Source organism: Rattus rattus, chromosome 9 (assembly GCF_011064425.1).
Source record: "Rattus rattus isolate New Zealand chromosome 9, Rrattus_CSIRO_v1, whole genome shotgun sequence".
NCBI classification, from domain to species: domain Eukaryota; kingdom Metazoa; phylum Chordata; class Mammalia; order Rodentia; family Muridae; genus Rattus; species Rattus rattus.
In genome coordinates, this window is record NC_046162.1 from 72,897,825 (window position 1) to 72,921,365 (window position 23,541).

At 43.7% G+C, this 23,541-nt stretch overlaps 2 protein-coding genes across 4 annotated transcripts in view; one reads left to right on the forward strand and one right to left on the reverse strand.

The window, feature by feature from the left end:
- Ddx42 (DEAD-box helicase 42) overlaps positions 1-4,699 on the reverse strand; it is a 31,936-nt gene extending 27,237 nt beyond the window's left edge. Inside the window, exon 1 of one of the 3 annotated variants that reach the window (XM_032913544.1) lies at positions 4,614-4,699. The gene's annotated coding sequence lies outside the window, so the exon portion shown is untranslated. Of the gene's footprint in view, positions 1-3,988; positions 4,228-4,613 lie in introns of those variants that run through there. The other 2 variants (XM_032913543.1, XM_032913542.1) reach the window with 2 other exon arrangements.
- Ccdc47 (coiled-coil domain containing 47) lies at positions 4,650-22,956 on the forward strand. The gene is made up of 13 exons (XM_032913545.1): positions 4,650-5,010; positions 7,728-8,008; positions 9,323-9,430; positions 10,395-10,569; positions 12,548-12,669; positions 12,867-12,932; positions 15,790-15,891; positions 16,086-16,196; positions 17,302-17,387; positions 18,228-18,286; positions 18,497-18,606; positions 18,966-19,133; positions 21,252-22,956. The coding sequence occupies exons 2-13, from the start codon at positions 7,745-7,747 to the stop codon at positions 21,330-21,332; spliced, it is 1,452 nt and encodes a 483-aa protein (XP_032769436.1). The 5' UTR covers positions 4,650-5,010; positions 7,728-7,744; the 3' UTR covers positions 21,333-22,956.
- The last annotated feature ends 585 nt before the right edge of the window (positions 22,957-23,541 follow it).

A 23,541-nucleotide genomic window follows, 5' to 3' on the forward strand; every position in this document is an offset into this window, starting at 1 on the left:
CAGGATAGAAGCACAGAATCAGAAAGCCCTCAGGGAATTCAATGTGGTGAGAGATGAGGGTGGGGAGACAGAAGGAATGGCATTATTCTATTTTAGATAGTAAAAATATTGTGAAATGAAAGCAAGCAGGATCAAGAGGGGAGCCACTGCAGACAGAAGTCAGAGAAATAGTTGCTACAACTCTGCTCAACAATGTCTGCTGTACTGGAAGCCATGTGATAACACAACTAGAAGCTGCATCTACAACTAACAAGACAACCCATAATGTATAAAACCAAACTTTTATGTAGGAAAAGTATAAAACAAAGTAAGAATGAAAACTGAAAACAAAATGAATCTCACTTCCTCTGGCAGAGCAGCATTCTGTCTGTTAACACTGTGTAACCAAGGAAAGTCACAATGCAGCACAGATCTCCTGAAGCACACATACTCAGAGAAACCTTCTTCAACATACCAATTCATGCTCTGTCACGCCCTTCAATTTAGCAGCTCTCCAGTTAGTCAGACTAGAATCAGGTGTTGCATCGTGGCAGTAAATGATTTTAACCATTCATATTGCCCAGGGTTCCAAAGAAAATCAAGCAGTCTGGTGATGTTCTTACCTCTACTGGGTTCTCTCATACTAAATCTGTTATTGACTTACTGACCTATCAAGGTCCTTCTTAGCTCACAGCTCACAGTTCTGGAGCATCAACACAAATATGATTTGTCTAGAAAGTGACATTTATGTTAAATTCCTTCTCTGGTCTTTAAACACTTGACGCTGTTATTTCTTATAAAATCTTTTTATTTTTCTGATTTTATTTGTTTTGTTTCTCTTTGTAGCCTTGTCTGTCCTAGAACTTGCTTTGCAGTTTGAAGGTGGCGTCAAATATATAGAGATCTGCCTGCCTTTGCCTCCCAAATGCTGGAATTAAAGGTGTGCACCACCACACCTTGTTTTTTTTTTTTTTTTTTCAAAGATTTATTTATTCATTATATATAAGTACACTGTAGCTGTACCACACCAGAAGAGGGCATCAGATCCCATTACAGATGGTTGTGAGCCACCATGTGGTTGTTGGGAATTGAACTCAGGACCTCTGGAAGAGCAGTCAGTGCTCTTAACCACTGAGCCATCTCTCCAGCCCCGACACTGTAATTTCTTTTTTTTTTTTTTTTTTTTTTTGGAGCTGGGGACGAACCCAGGGCCTTGCTTGCTAGGCAAGCGCTCTACCACTGAGCTAAATCCCCAACCCGACACTGTAATTTCTTAAGCACTACACATTTCATGATTGAGTTCACCTTTAATCTCTTAGGTCTTCAAGAGCAGACACTCATTACTCATGCTTTATATGCAAGAGTTCTAAAGAGGCACTACCCTTGAATTAGGATAACTGAAATGGCATGAAGTCCTGCTTGGTGTCCAGGTACCAAAATGTGATGGTTTAGTAAGAAATCTTACCAGACTTGTAAAATAACACTAGCTGGCTATATCCAGACTCTATTTCTGCCACTAATAGCATGAATCTCAAAGATGTTATTAGCAGATTTTCCATTTGCAAAATGGTGAGACTATCATACCAACCTGGGAGTAAAAACCCAAATTGATGGGGACAAAAAAATGTGGTGACCCAAGCTTCAGCATTCAAGAGGCTGACAGGATCCTACGAGTTAAGACTAACCTGGGTTACACAGTGGGCTCTAGACCGACATAGCCTAAACAGTGAGACTCTGTCCCAAATTCAGTAAGTAAAGCTCATTTAAAGTAAAACATTGAATGGAGCATGTAGCTCAGTGCAACACATAAATAGGCATAGTTACCAATTCTCCAGAGGGCAGTTTCTCCACTGGTAAACTGATAATATCCGATCTCTCAACTCAGATTCACATTCAAGTGTCACGCACCACTTAGGATACCAAGATCCCTGAGTTGAGGAGGGGTGAGTTTCATAAGAGAGCCACAATGACAGCTGGTTAGTATCTGTTCTACTTAGTAATCTGTTTCATATGACTTAAACAATATAAAGCGAGTTAGTTCTTCAATGGTTTAAGAAGACATTTTAACAGAATAAAAAATAGCTATATTCAAATTGTAATTTTGTCCCCTTCTTTAATGTAATGCAAAGCTGTCAAAACCCAAGAATTTCACTGCATTCCAAACCTAGTAAAATGTGAGTGAGTGCAGGGTGAGAGTCATCTGAGAAGCACTCCTTTCCTATCAGTTTTAATGAAGCCAAGGACAACTTGGAGCCACAAAACTGATAGAACAGCATTCCTTCAGAAATCGCACTATATTATTACAATCTACAGTACAGTGAATGGAATTGTATTACAATGTAAGTCATATTTATCACTCCTCGGCTCAGACAGCCCCATTTCACTCAGTGAAGACGAAATCTTCAGAACAGTCTACAAGGCCATGGCTGTTCTGATTTCCTTTCTTTCTTCATGATCTCATGTGTAATCCCCTCATTTGCTAAATGCTATAAACACACAGCTCCTCTAACAGCCCAGCTTTGCCCTCTTTCAAGGCCTTCACAATTGCTGTTCCCCTGCTCAGGACATTCCTTTCTCCAGATACTTCCATGGGTAGAGACCCTCCCTCATCTTCTTCCTTGCTTAAATATTGTCGGTATACCCAAAGGCTTTTCCCTGACCACTCTATTGCAGCTTCTCCCGAGCCTCCTTTGCTGGCACAGACTGCTCTTTAATATACAGCATAACAGGGGTTGGGGATTTAGCTCAGTGGTAGAGCGCTTGCCTAGGAAGCGCAAGGCCCTGGGTTCGGTCCCCAGCTCCGAAAAAAAGAACCAAAAAAAATAATATATATATATAGAGAGAGCATAACAGACATCTCTCTCCTTCCTCATGAGGGGACTGGTAAAATGGTTCTGCAGGTAAATTGCCTGACCAGGGCTCCATCCTGAGGACCTACGCGGTGGAAGGAGAAAACCAACTCCCACAGGTTGGCCTCTGACCTCTAAGGGAGGGTATGATAAACATATATACATAAACAAACACGTGCAAAAATGTATTTAACGAGAGTTTCTTGAGTGCACTGGTCATAGACTTAACACTTAGGCAATGCAAGAGAGAACAGGAACAGAGACAACTAATTTTATTTTTAATAAATCACATTGGGCCATGTAATTCTCCTTCTAGGTAAAGGAAAATAACATTTTTGCCCCTGGAAGAATAAATTTTCGTATCAGACTTATTGCTCACTTCCTACCTGCCAGAACAGGATTGGGCTCTACAAAGTTTAAACGAATTAAGACATAATCCCTCCTGTTCAAGTGTGTGTAGGAGACAATACAGAAATACCACTTGCAACTCAACCCCTCAAAAAAACAAACAAACAAACAAACAAAAACCCAACAAAACGCAGGAAAGCCACAAAACGACAGCCTAAAGGAGTAGGGTGAAGAGTGAAAGGCTAAGATGACAGAAAAGCTTATCTATGCTTCCAAACTTGACTAGTATAATTTTTCCTTACGTTTCTGGTACGCGTCTGTAATCCATATATATTACTTATTCGCATCAGTCAGGCTCAAGTAGGCCGCAAAAAGTTTGTAACTATGGTGATGATGTTAATCATGACCCACTCAAGGTTTCACAAAGATCAATGACTATTACAGCCGTCTAACCTGTCAACTTCCGCTACCGAGACCCTCCCCCTCCACTTGTGGGCCGGCAATCCCCAACAGCTACCTGCAGGGATCCACACACCTCCACTGTCTCTCAGAGCTTCGGAGCCCAGCACCCTAAAAATCCCTTCCCGTAGCCCATCAAGCACCGCCTCCGGAAAGCCGCCAAGTGGGCCTCGTTTAGACGTGCGATGAGCAGGGCCGTGGGAAGGCAACGCAGCTCTGGAGGGCCGCCCTCGGGGCTCCAGAGAGCATAACCATCCCTCCCCTGATCCCCGCAGCCGCCCGGGTCCCGAGGCTCCGCCGATTCTTTGTTAAGCGAGGCCGAGGTTCCTCCGCCCTCGCCAGGCCCCAGTTACCTCTCGTGCCCCGGGGCTAGCGGCGCTGCGTCTGGAGAGCCCTTTACACAAACCTGCTGCTGCGGCTGCAGACGCAGTTGCTACTACAGTCGGCGCGAAAGAACCCCCCGCGGCCCTGCGTACGCGCGGTGCGGGACCGCGTCCAGCCGCGCTCTTCCTCCGCCCCCTTCGCCGCCGCCGCCTCACGGCCCGTTGCTGACTGGGGGTGGGGTGGGGGAGTGCATCTGACATGCGCGCTGTGGAGGGCGCGAGCCGAAGGGTGTGGCTGGGGCTACGGCTCCCGAAAGGCGCCAATTACGCCCGCCCTTCCGATTCCGGAACACAACATTAAACACGTCACACACTCCGGACCGGAACCTGGTTCTGGGTGAGGATTGTGTATGGCTCGTGTAGAGAGTAGATCTGGAATGGAGAGGGCGGCGGCGACAGGGAACTGCCCCCCAAAACTCAAGATAATAGGATGTTGACTGGAAACTTCATTTACATAAGAATGTCGACCCTCCCTTAGCTCTTGTCCCTTGCCAAAAGACAAAACAACACACACACACACAAAACAAAAACCCCACAACTCGGGCAACATTTCCCTTCAGGCCTCCGTCCACATGGCCCCATAGACTATGGCCACCTTTAGCTTCCGGAGCATCAGATCAGAGTGACGTCAACCTGACGGAACTCTACCGGAGAAACCCAGCCTCCGCTAAAGCACTTCCAGCTTAGGGGACGGAGCGGGTTGCGTAATTTTCCCAGCAGCCCAATTTCGCCTTGCGCGGATGTCCTTAAGGCCGCGCCCCGCCCCCACGCCGCGCGCATGCGCACACTAGCCGTACGCATTCTACGTAACGGACGGCTGAAGCTACGTGAAGAGTAGGGTACCGTGACTGAGCTACCTGCCCTGGGCTGTTCAGTGACCTCGCGGCCCGCAGATAAATCTTTGCGACCTGAAGGCAGAAACCAGACAAAGGCAGGCCGGGTGGAGGTGGTGGCCTCAGGAGCCCCGGGTCCGGTGGTAGCCTCGGGTGCAGGTAGGTAGCGGGCCATGACATTCCAGTCGGTGTGACGGGGCCAGGCCGAGCGGTGACTAAGTTGCGTGGCTGCAGAGCCGGGTACTGTTTCTTTTCTTCAACTGTTTAAGTCCGGCCGGTGGTGACATGCATCAGTACCCGCAACTTATCTTTCCTGAATTAAAAAAAAAAAAGAAATTAAACCTCTGTCCATCTTTTTCTGCTCCATTTTCTGTTGGGCTTTAGGAAGGTTTAGGGATCATATTAGTGGTTTCGAGTAGATCCCAACCAACAGGACAAAAATCTGAGAAAACATTTGGTGTAGCCAGAATGGAGCATAGACACTAGGCTTCTCCGTGGTGGAGGTAGGGCCAGACCACAAGAAGTTTCACGGAAGCAACCACTTCTCGAGTCGATCTTACCCGAAGGTTTCTAATACACAACTCGTTTGTAACCAACACTTGGTAAGGTGACAGTAATGTCTACGTTATTTCTAGAAGTTTCATCATTTTGACTAATGCCACAGAGGCCTGAAAGGACAAGCAGTGATGGTTACATTTACTCCTTTCTACTGGGTGAGCTTGTCCAAGATAACCAAGACGGGTATGTTAATACTTGTGCCTGGATTCTAGTGTTTTCTGCTTCAGACGTCCTAGAGGCTGGGTGACCTGGAAGAGAGCTGTGCATCTGAGAAATGGGTTGACAGGTACAGCCGAGTCTCCTCAGAAAGCAAGCCAGTGCACAAATGGCTTGAATAATTTTAACCTAAATAACCCTGAGGGGACCTAGCTGTATGAGTTACGTTAGAAATACTTCAGTGTTGTGAACATTGCTGCTATAGATTGAGCTTGTAATGACCGGACTGTCAAGTTGACAGTGAAACATAGTTTCTTCTACTTGAAAAGGGAGACACTAAAGCAGAAGCTCTTTGATTTTTGAGACAGTGTCTCACTCTTGCAGTCTGGTTTAAAACTCACTGTGTAGGACAGGGCAGGGCAGGCCAGGCCACTGGAATTCAGGGTAGTCCTCTTAATTTAGGCTCCCTAGTGCTGGGATTACCGAATTGAGGTACTACACCTTCTGTGTCCCGCCCCCCCTGCTGAGTATAGGGTCTCACTATGTAGTCCTGGCTAGCCTTGAATTTGGACATGTACCTGCATTTGACTCCTGAATACTGGGACACCCCACCCCACCAGGCCCTTGGGAGTTTTTGAGATAGGGTCTCATGAAGAAGAGGATGGCCTTGAACTTTGATCTCTCGGCCTCAGTCTCCCAAGTGCTGGGATTACAGGAGTATACCACCAAGCCCAATTTTCTATGGTCCTGGTATCAGCTGAGGTAGTCTTAACAACTTGAGTTACATCCCCAGTCTCCCTTTGTAACATTTTTAAAATTACATTGATTTATTTATTTGGGTCAGGCATATGTAAGGGGAGAGCATTACACCACTGTTCATGTGGAGATCAGAAGACAACTTCTGGTTTAACCATCAGTAGTAACACTCCACACACAGCCTGTCAGCAATAATACCCTTACACATATCTAGCCTTTAGGCTGAATTTCAATGCTGGTGTTTGGGGGAGGGAACCGTATTGAAAATACAGTATAAATAATATTTTTACATTATCTTCTGAGATTTTGTGCAAAAATCAATACTCTTTGGCTGAGGCTTTTTTTTTCCTTTTTTTTTTTGAACAGGTGACCGAACCAAGGGCCTTGCGCTTGCTAGGCAAGCGCTCTACCACTGAGCTAAATCCCCAACTCTGGCTGAGGCTATTTTGTAACATAGTAGTTGCATCTTCTTTCTGTACTTAAATGTTCACACTTGGGATGGTCGTAGCAATCTTGTGTCTAGGAGAGAGCATGTCTGCAGGGCCAACACCTGTCTGCAGTTGATCTATAAGTAAATGGCTTTCTCTCTCAGTGCTGACGGTGAAGCCAGCCTATGTCTATCAGCAGAATGACTACAAAGACTCTACTGGCAAGCTTCATCCCAGTCTTGGTTTTTATTTATGGATTATTTTGTAACTATTTACATATCCATAGTTGTATCTTATTCCCCGTAGTCCTTAGTTCTTTTAGAAAGGGTTATTTTTTAGTAGTTCACTTTTATTTTGTGTGCATTGGTGTTTTTCCTGTACACATGTCTGTGAGGGTGTTGGATTCCCTGGAGCTGGTGCTGCAGACAGTTGTGGCTGCCGTGTAGGTACTGGGAATTGAAGGTCGTGTGGAGGAGCAGCTGGTGTGCTTAACTGCTGGGCTGCCTCTCCAGCCCCTAGAAAGGACTCAGTGGTCTCTCAAATGTACTTTTGCGGGGGAGGGGGAAGCTTATGGAATATATAAGCAAAAGGAAGATTTTAGAGAATTGAACCTGAAGAAATTAAAAGCATACCCTCGTTTTTACCGAGAACCGCTGACAGGTGTGGATAGACCCCGTACCTCTGGCCTCAGCGCACTGTTTCCTTTACATAGGGCTGTCTGAATCCAAGAGCATCGAGGAGGAGAAAAGCAGGAGGCTTTTGTGAGACTGGTTTATTTTTTAATTAAGGTCAGTCTGTAGGTTGGCCTGGCCTGAGCTCAGTATATAGCCAAGGTAGGCCTTGGACGTCCGGTCCTCTTTCCATTTCCCAAGCATGTGCCACCACACCTACCTGGTTTGTAGATTGCTAACAGTTCACACGATATGATAATCATGTATGTGCAAGGGTAGTTCACTTAGCACACACTGTTTCTCACAGCTTATTTTTAAGGTGCAATGAAAGCCGCCTGTGCTTTCTGTGTTGTCCTCTTGGTGTTTGGGAGTGTCTCTGAAGCCAAGTTTGATGATTTCGAGGATGAGGAAGACATAGTAGAGTATGATGATAATGATTTTGCTGAGTTTGAGGACGTCGTGGAAGATTCTGTTACGGAATCTCCTCAGCGAGTGATCAACACTGAAGATGACGAGGACGAGGCCACCGTGGAATTGGAAGGGCAGGATGAAGGCCAAGAAGGCGATTTCGAGGATGCAGATACCCAGGTGGGGCTTTTGTTTTTAAGTTTATTTATTTTTACGTGTGTGAGTGTCTTGCCTGCATGTAGGTAGGTATGCTGTGTGCACACGGTGCCCATGAATCCTATGGAATTGAGCAGCTACGTGGGCTCTGGGAGTCAAGTCCAGGCCCTTTGCAAGAGCAGCAAGTGCTCTTTAATGAGACATCTCTCCAGCTCCACCAAGTAGGTTGTTTATTATTGATTTATTAGGAAGTTCAGGAGGATGGGGAAATTGATTAGTGCTTTCTCAGACAAAACCCAGATATAGGGAGACTATTGCTGTCTGGAGTCGTTATTTTTGTTTCGTACTTTTCGTTCAGCTCTTCTAGTTTATTCTCTCTGGAGGGTTGTTGTTGTTGTTGTTGTTTTGTTTGTTTGTTTCGGTTTGTTTGTTTGTTTTTTACACAAGGTTTCTTTTTGTAGCCTCGGCTGTCCTGGACCTGGCTATGTAGACCAGGCTGGGAAACCATACTGTAGAGCTCAGACTCACAGAGGGCTGCCTGTCTCTGCCTCCTGAGCACTGAGATGAACTTGTGAACATTTTGTGGTGTGTTCCTACCTTTTACCTTGATAAAGCATTGTGTTTTCTGTGCTTACTGGAGTAGATAGATCTGAACTGAGATAATGTATGAATGAGAATTTAGAACTTGGGATTTTAAATTAAGTGTCCCCATTCTTTTGGCTTTTGGGGTTTTTTTGTGTGTGTGTGTCATCTTTCAGGTTTGCTATTTATTTATGCTGTGTATGTCATTTGTTTGCTTCTGAGAAAAGGTCGCACTGTATGTGTTTTTCTTTTTACCATATGCTTTGCTCTGTGTGTACATTGCAGAGTTAAATTAATACAACCAGGCTAACTGACATATCCATCGCCCACATAGTTTTATGTATAGGGAGAAGAGTAAGAAAACAAGGGCATTTCCTTCTGTCTGTTTTGTTTGTTTTGAGGCAGGATCTCACCATGTAGCCCTGGCTATCCTGGAACTTGCTATGCAGACCAAGATGGCCTCAAAGTCATGGACCACCTCCCTCTCAAGTGCTGAGATTAAATATACTTGCCACCATGTCTAGCTCTCATCAAAATTCACATATGAAATGCATTATTAAATGTCATTAGTATGTTAGTTTTCTGGAATTTGCTTATCTTACAACTCCAAGTTTGGTATTTTGCTAAAAGCATTTTAAGCCTTTGTGTTCTGTACCTGTCGCTGACGAATCATGTTTTTCTCTACAGATGTTACCAACAAACTGCAATGCAACTGCTGGCGCCATTTGTAGACATGGTTGTGTTTTGTTTTTATAGGAGGGAGATACAGAAAGTGAGCCATATGATGACGAAGAATTTGAGGGTTATGAAGACAAACCTGATACCTCTTCTAACAAAAATAAAGATCCAATAACAATTGTTGATGTAAGTGTGTAAGATTCTAAATTGCAAACTATCACCCATTAGTACCGTAACTGTAGCCCGTGACATACAGTGGAGGTTGGAACAATAGTCAGTCATACAGAGCTTACCATGCATTCCGATAGCATCCATTGCTGTGATGCCACTCTCCTGTCGTTGCCTAGCTCTCTGCCTTTACTTCAGCACAGTGAGGGGTGATTGGACATACTTAGCTTGATCCATTTGATAGTCTTTACATTTTCTTTCTTTTTTGTTTTGCTCTTTGAGACAGGGTTTCTCTGTGTAGCATGTAGCAGTTCTGGCTGTCCTAGAACTCACTTTGGAGACTAGGCTAGCTTTAAACTGACAGAGAGCCACCTGATTTTGCCTCTTGAGTGCTGGGACTAACAGTGTGTACCACCACACCCAGATATACATTTTCTTAAAGAGTCTTTTCAAAGCTGACCTGGAGCTGGGAATGGTGGCCATGGCATTGGTCCCAGCACTCAGGAGGCAGGGGCGGGCAGATCTCTTGAGTTCTGAGTTCTCTGGTATACAAATCAAGTTCCAGCACAACCTGGACTACCAAACCCTGTCTTAAAAAACAAACAAACCAAATAAAAAATAAAAAGTTGGTGAAAATGAGCATATTTTATGTGTAGGGGTGTTTTTTCTGCATGTTTATTAAGTGCACCACGTGCATGCCTGCGCCTCTTGGAGGACAGAGACAGTATCAGGTCCCCTAGAACTGGAGTTAAAGGTAGTTATAAGCTACCATCTGGGTGCTAGGAACTGAACCTATGTCCTTTCCATGAGCAGCTCCTGACATTGAGTCTTTTCTCTGGCCACTAAAGCATGACTTTTCCCCAGTGAGAGTTAAATAACAGAAATGTCAGCTTCTGTCTGTAGGCTTTCTCACTCTTCATCCATTCCTTAGACGTCATGTACAATCTCAGCCAGCACTAAATGGGAATTTTTCCGTCTTAAGGTTCCTGCACACCTCCAGAACAGTTGGGAGAGTTATTACCTAGAAATTTTGATGGTGACCGGTCTGCTTGCCTATATCATGAACTATATCATCGGGAAGAATAAAAACAGTCGACTTGCTCAGGCCTGGTTTAACTCTCATAGAGAGCTTTTGGAGAGCAATTTTACCTTAGTGGGTAAGTTAAGCCAATCCAAGTCCAGCAGCCTGCCTGGAAACAGTCTGGTAAGAACAGTTTATCCCCCTCGCTCAGCAAAAATAGCTAAATGCTCACACAGAATGCTGACTACAGTGCATTTGTTTTCTCCAAGGATCCCAGTTTGTTGGGTTTCTGTATATGAGTAAATATAGGCTCATTTTTCATTAGTCAAAAGTATAATTGCTAAATAGCTTTTGATAGTCAATATAAAAGCAAAACTTTTCTTTTTTTTTTTTTTTTAAAAGATTTATTTATTTGAATACACTGTCAACTGTCTTCAGACATAGCAGAGGGGAATCAGATCCCTGGATGGTTGTGACCCACCATGTGGTTGCTGGGAATTGAACTCAGGACCTTTGGAAGAGCAGTCAGTGCTCTTAACCACCGAGTCATCTCTCCAGTCCTAAAAACAAAATTAAAGTTAATTTAAAATTCTTGTTGAAACAAGAAACTTTGGCATTTTAGGTAGTTGGGTAAACTAATTTCAATTTGATTTTTAGAAATGGGAAATCCTCACAATTTCTTCAAGTTTGGGGTCCTTTGATTTTTATGCCACAGATGTGATGTACACAGAGTCTGTAGAGTGGGCAGCTATGTGAGATTGTGGGGTCGGCCGTCTTCACACTCAGCACCTTCAGTCTCCTTGGTGATGAGCTCCCACCCGTCTGCCAGTGTTCACACACACTGTAGTGTACTTCACATGCGTTGTTTTGTCTGTTGTAGTTGTTTATAATTAGCTCCTTACTGATTTATGTGGTGAGGTGGGGGTGGGCAGGAACGCTAGTGAAGAGAGCATAAGCAGGAGAAACAACCGTGGGAATCCATCCTCTCCTGCCACGTGCGGATCTCAGCACTGAGGACTTGGGAGCCAGTGCCTTCCCCAGCTGAGCCATCTTGCTGGTCGATGATTCTGTAGCCCTGACCAGGCTTCTACCTCCCTAATGCCACAAGGTTAGACCTTACAAAATGTTGGGTTTTGTTTGGTTGACTTTTTTTGTTGTTGTTGTTGTCACATATTGTTTTTTAATTGTTCTTTGTTGCAACACTGTTAATCAGATATAGTTCCTGTTTTTTGTAAGCAGGAAGCCAGAGCTTACTAAAGGGTTAATTGCAGCTGTGTTATTAGACTGTATTAATCTGTACCTGTTACCAGTGGGCGCTCTCTTCCCTGTTCTGTGGTTGCAGGGTGGTTTTTGATCAGAGAATTTGGGTTGGGGTGGTGGGGAGCATTCTTTGGCTCATTGCCCTCCCTCTTCTTCAGGCCAGACAGAGTTCAAAACTTTTTTATGGAAACAATAAAGAGTTTTAAAAGTAAAGAGAAGCCCCGCCTGTCCCAGCCTGTGCAGCACCCTTCACCCCGTACACGTGGCCTAGCAGATGGCAAAGAGCCTGTCTGTCTCCTTGATGCCTGGTCTTGGTGCCTGCTGTGCACTGGTCACGGGAGGTGCCCTTCTCTCTGCTCTCTGCATAAATTACAGAGGAACGTGAATGGATAGCAACGTAAAATGGTGGAGCAGTGGAAATCAGTCATTTTGCACAGGAATCTTTGGGAGTTGTTTGCTGTAGTCTACTTGCAGTTGGTATAAAGTTGAAATAAAACAATGATTTTGGTGATTTGAAATGTGTCAAAACTGCCTTTGAACTCTACACTGTCCGAAGTAATTGGAATTAATGGAGCTCATTCAGAAAATCCAGGCCTTATATAAGAGTGTTGCTATGAAGATGGTGGGCTGAGAGATGACCCTGAGTATGTCTTCAAGACTAGATGAATTAATGTATGATGGAGCAGATGTAACCTTACACTTCACTGAGATGTAAAACCTGTAAATGATACTGAAGTAAAAGCAACAGTGCTGATCCTTTAATCCCTGTCCAAGGAGACTCTGAGATACAAAGCATTGCTATCCTAACCTGATCCAGATGCCCAGTGAGTCAGATTCGGTGCTTTTACTCCTAGGGGATGATGGGACTAACAAAGAAGCCACGAGCACAGGGAAGTTGAACCAGGAGAACGAGCACATCTATAACCTGTGGTGTTCTGGCCGAGTGTGCTGTGAAGGCATGCTCATCCAGCTGAGGGTGAGTAGGGAGCGTCTGCTCCGACATCATCCTCCCCTCAGGTTTAAAAGTGAAGTCACTGATCTAAAGTCAATGCTTCCTCCCTCCTTATCTGACGTAAATAAGGTCTGAGTGTTCTATGTCTGCATTTGAGTCCCTCCAAGGCCCTTTTGTAAGTGTAAGCTGCAAGGTATTGACTAACTTCTCTATTTTTTCAGTTCCTGAAGAGACAAGATTTACTTAACGTCCTGGCCCGGATGATGAGGCCAGTGAGTGATCAGGTGGTATGTATTCCTGCTGATTTTCTTGGTACAAACTGAATTATTTCCCAACTCTTCCCTTTCTATCTGGACTGTGTTTGGACTCCTGGCAGTCTGTGTCGGTGCCAGAAAGCATGAAGCTTAGCAAAGCAGATCGCCGTCCTCTGACCGCAGCTCTTCAGAGGCCTCTGATTATTTTCTGCAAGGATTTAAGTTTTGTTTGTTTGTTTGTTTTACTTTGGTTTTGTCTCAAATATTTTTACTGCAAACAATTGATTTCGATTGAAAGAGCTCAGCTCACACTCTAGGTTATTGGGTATACTGTCTTCCATTCGTTAAATTACTGTGAATCTACAAACTGTATCCACTGTCAAAAATGTCTCTTGCCTCTCTCCCAAAGAGATATTCTCAGGTACGACTGTTGCTCATTTGCTTTTTTTCTTGTGGATTCTGTTAAAGAGAGCGCTTTTGCAATTTCCTGTAAGTACAGAAGTACAGTTTTTTTTTTTTTTTTTTTTTTTTTTTGGTTTGTTTGTTTTTTAAAAACTACCATTTACCAAGTCCTTCCCTACATTAGCATCTTGGGTCCTCCTTTTGAAAAAAAAAATTGAATTTTATGTGTGTGATGTCTACATGTTTGTCTGTGTACCACATGTGTGTTCAAAAGATCAAAAAAGAGTATTGGACCTTATGGAATTAGTTAGTGTTATGAGCTACTGTGTGGGTGCCGAGAACTGAACCTGTGTCTTCTACAAGAGCAGCCGTGTACTCAACCATTGGGCTGTCTGTCTCCAGCCCCACGTTTTCCTTTTCCATATACTAAGAATTTGGCCCAATCGTAAAGAAATAAAATTAGTACAACTAGAACCACATTTTATCATGTCAGACTTCTTTTTTTTTTTTTTAAGATTTATTTATTTATTCCATGTATGTGAGTACATTGTCACTGTCTTTGGACAGACCAGAAGAGGGCATCAGATCCCATTACAGATGGTTGTGAGCCACCATATGGTTGCTGGGAATTGAACTCAGGACCTCTGGAAGAGCAGTCAGTGCTCTTAACCACTGAGCCATCTCTCCAGGCCTATGTCAGACTTCTTAAGTTTATAACATTGTCTCTTTCTATGCAAAATATTAAGCATTATTTACTTGTGTAAGGACGTTTTTCAACAATGGTCAGTTCTTGGATTCTCTAGACAACAGCTGGGATCCAACAATTCACTTCTGACACTGCCTGGAATTAGCTTCAGGTCCCACAGGTTGAAGGGTTCAGGCCCCACCTCCATCCATGTGTCCCTACTTGTGGGAAAATTTCAAATCCTAGGCCACCATACCATATGCCCTTTTGGCTGGTCACCTATGAGGTTCCCGTCACCTCTCTCCAGGTTTAATAACTTTCAAATGATTCACAGAGTTCATGGAAAACCTTTGCTATATTTACTGACTTATTAAGAACACAACTCGGCAATAGCCAGTTTGAAATAAATGAGGTGCCAGGCATGGTGGAGCGCCTTTGATCCAGCACTGGTGAGTCGTGCGGGTGGGTCAGCCAGCCTGGACTAATAGCGAGCTCCAGCTCGGTCTACAGAGTGAACTCAGCCTGGCCAGAGCTACACAGTGAGATGCTGTGGATGAGGGGTGTGGGAGCCTCTTGATTGTCTCTGAGCATCCTGCTTCTTTAGTGAATTCACAAGTTTACAAATATGGAAGCTTTCTGAATGCCATTCAAGGGTTTGTACAGCACAGAGCCCCATGGTCCTCTCTTCAGGACCCTGAGGAGGGCTGAAAGTTTCAGCATCAGCCCCCAATTCCTGGAGTTGTGTGGAAACCTTACATTAGTGTGAACTCAGGCTGTTTGAAAGGTGTCTCTTATAAATAATGGAGCATAAAGGTTTAGCTCTGTGCCAGGATCTTGAAACAAACCCACATATAATTCTTAAGCCACACATCCACTTGGATCTTGTTTATTGCTGACTAAATATTACCACCTGGGGCTGGAGAGGTGGCTCAGCGGTTGGGAGCTCTTCTGGAGTACCTGGATTTGATCCCCAGAACCAACACCCAGCTCATAACCAACCATCTGTAAGTAGTTCCAGGGCATCCAATGGCCTCTTCTAGCTCCAGGGGTGCTGCACACACATGGTGCACAGATATGCATGCAGCCAAACACATAACACAGAATAGAAATAATAAGTCTTTTTCTGCTTGTTTTTTGAAACAGTCTCACTATGTAGACCAGCCCTCAAAGTGGAATTAAAGGTATACATCTCTATGACCAGCAAGATTTAAAAAAATTTTTTTTTGAGATTTTTGTCTCAAAAACAAAACGAAAAACAGTAATAACAACAAAAAGCCAAACAAACAAACAAACAAACAAAAAAGAAGACCCAGAACCATTTATTATCCCACAGTTATGAGTACATGAGTGACCCAGTCGGGGTTAGCTGGGTCCTCCGCTTAGGTCTACAAGGCTGAAAACAGTGTGCCAGGCTTGTGTTTCCTTCTTTACAGGCAAATAAAGATTTTCGTTAGAATTCAGGTTCTTATAAGTACCTAGTTCCTCACCGCTAGGAATTACCTGGGTCCTGGAGGTGTGGCCTCAGGACCTTATAATCCATCCCTCTTCCTTGATGATCACATTGGTCCCAAAGACTTTCTCCTTCAGCCAAGGCCCAGTTATTCTTAATAACTTGCTGGATTCTTTCTCCTACCTAAGACAATGCTCTTTTATTAGTTTGAATCAACTGATTAGGGGGGTCTACTATACCCATGAGCCCTGTCCAAGGGAAGAGTGTGTAGCGGACGTCAACTTCTCGGGGCCATTAGAAACCTGCCCACCATAGACCTCAGTAAGTGTGTCTTGTCTGTTTTCTTTTTAAAGCAAATAAAAGTCACAATGAACGACGAGGACATGGATACATACGTGTTCGCTGTTGGCACTCGCAAAGCTTTGCTGCGACTGCAGAAAGAGATGCAGGATCTGGTATGTCCAGTTGCTCTGACTTAAACGTTTGTCGAAACTGCCTCTTTATCACAAGGAAGTTCAGCGTTGTAGGACAGCACAGTCTGTCTCTCAGACGTTAGGCACCACTTCAAAATAGATTGATTATACATACCTAGCTGTTTGGGAAAACGATATAAAATAATCATGTTCCATGTTTTCAATTTTTCTTCCAGAGTGAGTTTTGTAGTGATAAACCTAAGTCTGGAGCGAAGTATGGACTGCCAGACTCTTTGGCCATTCTGTCAGAGATGGGAGAAGTCACAGAGGGAATGATGGATACAAAGGTAAAAGTGATAAAGGACAGTGCACTAGTGCACGACTGATGGACGTCGTGAGTTCTAGACCAGGCTAGGTAGTACAGGGAGAGACTCTGCAGATAAATGAAGAAATATATATATATCATAGTGAATCTTATTTGACCCTTGCTGAAACAACAGGTAAATAATCTCTGTCTACAGATCATTCACGATAAGCATTCTGTGTGACTTACAGTCATCTGCCTGATTTTGTTCAATTGAGTAACACAGCTGTCAATTGTCCGCCATTCTCATTGAGACATTGGCCAGCTCTCGTGTTGGGAGGGTGGTCTCCTTACAGTCAGGACAGGTCTTCTCTGAGCCATACGTTAGTTACAGGGGTGCACTGCTTCTTCACACTGATAGACAGCTAGCCAGAGAGCTGTCAGGCAGGAGACAGACAGACTGGCAGTTAAGAGCACTTAGCGATCGATTGTAAGGGCTGTAGCTCGTGTCATAGCACCTTCTAACAAGCTGAGTGGCCCACAGCTCCAGCTATGAGGGATGTGACTCTTTTCTGCCTTCCCCAGGTGTACAGCACACACGCACACTCATTTACAACCACACAATCAAATAAAAAGTTCTCTGAAGACCTAATGACTTTCAAGCTTTCATGGTTTTTGTTTCTATTTTTGAGTCTCACTTTGTAGCCCTGGCTTATAGAGGTCCGCCTGCCTCTCTCCCCAGTGCTGCAAATAAAGGTGTGTGTGGCCCCTTCAAGCCAAGTCTGCTTGTCTAAGACTACAGTCCAATCTTGAGTTTCAGTTTGTCTGAGTAAAGGTGGGCACATGGCGATCTCGTCATGGAAGGGGCTAAGGCTGGAGGGGGCTGCAGAGAAGAACCTGGCTGTGCTGGAACTCGCTTTTTAGTCCAGGCTGGCCTTGAACTCATATAGGTCTGCCTGCCTCTGCCTCCCCAGACTCAGAGAACCATTCCTTTAAACTGTGAGGGTTCATAGATACAAGTTTTTTAAAAGAAGTATTTTAGTCTGAATGACGTTTTATAAAAGTAAGGATTAAAAGGTAACTATTTCTGAAAGCTTAGAAGTGCATCAAGCTTTAGTTAATATTCTTTCTTTCTGGTTCTCTTTCAGATGGTTCACTTTCTTACACACTATGCTGATAAGATTGAATCTGTTCATTTTTCAGACCAGTTCTCTGGTCCAAAGATTATGCAAGAGTATGTATGAAATAAAAGTATTAACGTCATTGTCCTTATCAGTTATGTTGAAACGCCATAGTAGCCTCTGCAGTTTGACTCAGTGGTTAAGAGTGTATTTGCTCGGGGTTGGGATTTAGCTCAGTGGTAGAGCACTTGCCTAACAAGTGCAAGGCCCTGGGTTTGGTCCCCAGCTCCGAAAAAAAAAAAAAAAAAAGCGTATTTGCTCATGCAGAAAACCAGGGGCCAGCGCTTGGTTCCCAGCTCCCCTATGAAGGCTTAAAACTGCTCTTAACTCCTGTTCCAGGAGATTTGATGCCCTTTTCAGGCCTCCATGGGCACTGCATACACACATACATGCAGGCAAGAAAACAAAAGAAGGCAAAAGTAGTTAAAATATGGCTTTATTTATTTATTTATTATTTAATGTCTGTGAGTACACTGTAGTTGTCTTCAGACACATCAGAAGTGGGCATCAGATCCCATTACAGATGGTTGTGAGCCACCATGTGGGTGCTGGGAATTGAACTCAGGACCTCTGGAAGAGCTGTCAGTGCTCTTAACCGCTGAGCCATCTCTCCAGCCCGTGGCCTCATTCTTAAATATAGGCGTATTTCTGGCTCCCTGGGTGAAAGCAGGGATGTCTTGTCCACTGTAAACATCCCTGGAGGATTTCAGATGTAGCAGAGTGGGAGGATGACTGTGAAGCCCTTCAGCTTCTGTGGTTACCCATGACTTGGGGGTGCAGAGTACACACACTGCTGTTTGCAGGTACTTGCCTGCCCTAGTCAGACGTGTGCTGGTATGCATAGACAGGTCTTTTCTTACAGTGTCTTTTAACAGATTTCTCTTTGATGGCAGGGAAGGGCAGCCTTTAAAGCTGCCTGACACCAAGAGGACACTACTGTTTACATTTAATGGTAGGTATTGTGAGTCCTGTCTGTCTAGTTCTTAGTTTCCTCTGAAATGTTTTTGAGATTATTTTTCCTTCTGAAATAATAGCTCTAAAACTACAGCATTGCTGACTTCATTGCTCCTTGTTGATTTCTGGGCTCCTCCAAGGAGCTAGTCTGTTCGCCAGAAGTATTAATGCTGCCATTACTCAATAGGAAAATGGCTTTGTTTTCCAGTGCCTGGCTCAGGTAACACGTACCCAAAGGATATGGAGGCTTTGTTACCCCTGATGAACATGGTGATTTATTCTATCGATAAAGCCAAAAAGTTCCGACTCAACAGAGAAGTAAGTCCCTATGTTTTTATGAACCACTTAGTATGGAGTAAAGTGTTGTCAAATGACAATATATCCCAAATGCTAAAAAATAGTAAACTGTTAGCTTGTACACATTTCTACAGAGAATTATCATAGTAGACAGTAGGGTAGAAACAGGCATGAAGATAATTCAAAACAAAACAAAAAGGACCCTCCCCTTTTAGTGTTGGGTTTTCCCCCTGGTGGGCAGCAGCTGTCAATGACTGCAGTGGCTGAGTCTTTGCTAGTTGACTTGAAAGTGTCAAAGGGGAGGGGTTTTAGCAGCGCTAAGTGGGGTTTTCAACTGCATTAGAATTGGTTCCTTATGAAGTCTTTGCTTCCTGGGGAAGGGCAAACAAAAAGCAGATAAGAACCGGGCACGCGTGGAAGAGAACTTTCTGAAGCTGACACATGTACAGAGACAGGAGGCTGCACAGTCTCGGCGTGAGGAGAAGAAAAGAGCTGAGAAGGAGCGGATCATGAACGAGGAGGACCCTGAGAAGCAGCGCAGGCTGGAGGTGAGACGCTCCCAGAGTCTCAGGCTGCTGGGCTTGGCTTTTTATTATGTAGTTTTTATTTTTGAGATAATTATATCATTTCCCCCTTCTTGGCCTCCTCCCAAAGCTCCCATATATTAGTTCCTATCCTCAGCGCTCTTTCAAATTCATGGCCTCTTTGTTGTTGTGACTCCTGTGCCTTGCGTGTGCCTCACCTATACAGATACAACCTGCTGAGTGTGTACTATTATTTGTGTGCATGTTCTCAGGGCTGGCTGACTGGTACTCGGTAACCAGTTAATGCTCGTCTCTGGGAAGACTGGTTCTTCTGCTCTCAATGTTCCTTAGCTGCCTGTATCCTATGTTGTGTTTTGTTTTGTTTTGTTTTGTTTTCCGAAACTGAGGACCGAACCCAGGGCCTTGCGCTTGCTAGGCAAGCGCTTTACCACTGAGCTAAATCCCCAACCCCTATATCCTATGTTTTATTTATTCATGTTTGTTGCCTTATTTGAGACATGTTTTCTCTGTGTGTACCTCTGACTGTCCTGGAACTCTGTAGACCAGGCTGGCTTCAAACTCACAGAGATCCGCCTCCTGAGTGCTGGATCAAAGGTGTGTGCCACCACTCCCCAGCTCTTATGTTTTAATACACTTGTCACTTAAAATTAGGGTTTGAAACCAGGTGGTGGTGGCGCACCTGGGAGGCAGAGGCAGTTGGTTCTCTGAGTTTGAGGCTAGTGTGGTCTACAGATTGAGTTCCAGGACAGCTAAACAGAGAAACCCTGTTTCATAAAAAATAAAAATAAATAAAATAAAAAATAAAATTAGTGTTTGATACAGAATCAGTGAATTCTACTATCTCTACAGGTTTTGCTGTAGATTTCTCTTAAATAGCTGGTATCCCAAACTTGAGGTATCCCAAACCTGGTGTGGGTGCTAGGAACCAAACTCATTCTCCAGAAGAGCAGCAAGTACTCTTAAACAGTAAACCATCTCTTTAGCCATCATGCCTGGCCTTAATAGCAATTTCTACATTAGTGATTGCTAAATGAGAACTTATCTTTTAAAAAGGGTGTCGCGGGGTTGTGGATTTAGCTTAGTGGTAGAGTGTTTGCCTAGCAAGCGCAAGGCCCTGGGTTCGGTGCCCAGCTCCGAAAAAAAAAAAAAAAGAGAGAGAGAGAGAGAGAGAGAGAGAGAGAGAGAGAGAGAGAGAGAGAGAGGGGGAAAGAGAGAGAGGGAAAGAGAGAGAGAGAGAGAGAAAGGCTGTTGCAGTTGAATTTAATATCATCTCGGTGACTTACTGAGACCTTACCTCAAAGAAAAGAAATACACACACCACACAAAAGTATAGTGCTGTTTCTGTCTAAATTAAGATTGAATTAGCTTTGCCTTGTTTCCCATTCATTTTTATTCCTCAGCATATGAATTGGTAATGTTTGTGTTTTGTCTTTTGAAACAATGTCTCATAGCACAGATTGGTCTGGAACTATGTAGCCAGGGTTGGATGTATAGCACAGATTGGCCTGAAACTATGTAGCCAAGGTTGGATCTATAGCACAGATTGGCCTGAAACTATGTAGCCAAGGTTGGATCTGTAGCACAGATTGGCCTGGAACTAACAGTGTAGCAAAAGTGCAATCTTTCTGCCTTAGTCTTCCAAATGCTGGGATTGGTGTGGTCCTCATGCCTGACTTGCAGTTATTATAAGTATCTTCAAGAATGGTTTATGTGTTGCAAGACCAAGATTTTGAATAAAAGGCCAGGCATGGTGATACACGCCTTTAATCCCAGCCCTCAGGAGGCTGAGGCAGGCAGATCTCTGTGAGTTCCAGGACAGCCAGTGCTGTAGACAGAAACCCTATTTCAAACTTCCCCCACTCCCACTCTCAAAAGGGTTTTGAATAATGACACATGTGACTGGAGGTGCCCGTGAGGTTCAGAAGCATCAGTTCTGTAGGAGCTGGGATTTAAGGCAGCTGTGAACCACCTGAGGGATGCTTGGAACAGGACTTGGGTCCTCTGCATCACGGTTAGAGCATCTTGAGTTCTCACCACTGAGCAGGTCCTCCAGTCCCTGTTTTTTTTCAGTCTGTTCTTAGAGCTTAATTTGGATCCTTCTCTCCCGTCCCTGTTACACAGGAAGCGGCTTTGAGGAGAGAACAAAAGAAGTTGGAGAAGAAGCAAATGAAAATGAAACAAATCAAAGTGAAAGCCATGTAAAGTGGTCCTACGGGCCTGTCCTCAATGCTGGAAGCTGGAAGCGCTGTGTCAGCCGAGTCCTCACCTAATAGTCACGTGTGTCTGGTGACTCAGAGATCTTTATTTCACCCTCTCCTTTTGGTTTGGAGTTCTACAGAGTTTAGAGATACATTGAAAGGGCTTTTTCAGCTATTTCCTTCCAGATAATCAAATTATTTTGGTTATTCTCTAAAAGGAATGGTATATAAGTATGTGTAGTTTTACAATGTTTAAATTATAATGTGAATCATCAGTGCTTTACTTTGGTGTTTGAAGAACGATCATGAAATTTCTAGGTAGGTTGTTGCTTTTTGTTTAAACTGAGAGTTGAAATTTCTACGGAAACTGACTCTAACCCGACACCCTAAGAATATCTATTGGAATTGCACAATAGCCATTGCTTGTTTTTCTGTGTCCACATTAAACTTGTGAAAAAAGTGGAATCTAGAACACTGTATGTGATGACGAGGTCAGAGACTTAGAACGTAGTACAGCGTATGTTTTGTGTGGGGGTGGTGCTGATGGCAGTATTATAGGAAGAGATCCATAGGTGTTAGGATACTGTAAGTCCATGGAGGACTCTCGAGGTAGGTAGTACAGGAGTGGTTTCTCATTGCCTGATACTATGAGCTAATGACACTGAGTGCAGGATTTGAAGTAGTTATGTGCTTATTTTTTCTGAGCAAGAAATGCATGAATAAATGGACTGCGTCAGCTAGCCGGATCAGCAGTCAGATGGCTGGTCTCTGTGAGGTCACAATGGGTTTCTTGCTTGCTGCAGCCTGTGAGGTTTTCATGGAGGAGCTGATCTGTCTTACGAGTGCGCTTGTTCTCTGCCTGCTTTTGTATTGTCCACAAGGCCGGTATGTACTGTCTTGAAACACATAACCATTGATATGCACAAATATGCTTTTAAAAAGTGAGCTTTTTTAAGTGATTCAGAATTTTGTCTGACTCGTGGGGCAGGAGCGATGGTGGAGAGAGGCCCCTCTCTGTGCATAAACATTGGCTTGTCGAGAGCTCTGCATTTTATAAATGCTTCCTACCGAGAAAGCATTTCTTAAGTCTCTGCTTGTACCAGGTAGTTCTTGCTGGGGTGGGAAAGGGTTGTTTTGTGTTGGGAGTGGGTAGTGGGGTTTGGTTGACGATTTCTGTGTTCTGATGCCGCAGTAACAGTGAGGTGTGGTGAAAGCTGTGTGCTGTTGCCTTGGGGATTACATGGGGTTTTTCATGTGGCTTTGTCTAGGTTAATAGAAATTATGCACTGGGATATACAAGTGTAGTTAAGTTATTAAAAATAACACAAGATTGAATCACTTTAAGGCCATATAATTTTAGACTTAACATTGTTTTACAAATCTTAAAGTACATTTAGAATCAAATTTTATGTGCTTAGTTATTGTTTAAGTAATATAAGCTTTCTGAAAGTCCCATACATTGGACCGTGGCAGCTAATTTTGTAACTTAAGCATTCATATGACTACCTATGACATATTAAACTGATTGACAAAAATCTGAGACTGCGGCTTTGACTTTTTATAGTTGCCCTACAAGAATATGTATACTGTTCTCTTATTAAAAACATTAAAAGGTTTTCCTTCAAAAATGTTAATCTTGAATATTCCTTTGTGATTACCACTGAACACTTTTGGAGTATTTTATATTTATTCTAAAGCCCTCTATGGTTTGTTTCAGGAAGGGTCTCACTATGTAGCCCAAGCTGGCCACAGTCAAACTCAGAATTTTCTAGCCTCAGCCGCCTAAGTGTTGGGACACTGACATACCACTGCACCTTGACCCACAGGTTGCTTTGTTTGTTTGTTTGTTTAAATTTAAATTTATTTTTATTACTTTTTAGGTTTTGTTTGCTTTTAATTTAATTTTTTTATTAATTTATTATAATTACAGCATTCTGTCTGCATGTCTGCAAGCCAGAAGAGAGCACCATATCTCATGTGGTTGCTGGGAATTGAACTCATGACCTCCGGAAGAGTCAGTGCTCTTAACCTTTGAGCCATCTCTCCAGCTCCCTTGGGGTTTTTTTTGGGGGGGGGTGTTGTTTGGTTGTTGTTGTGGTGGTGGGTTTTGTTTTGTTTTTTGAGACAAAGTTTTGGTCTTGGCATTCTTGGAACTCAATCTGTAAACCAGGTTGGCCTTGAACTCAGAGACCCACCTGTCTCTGCTTCCCAAG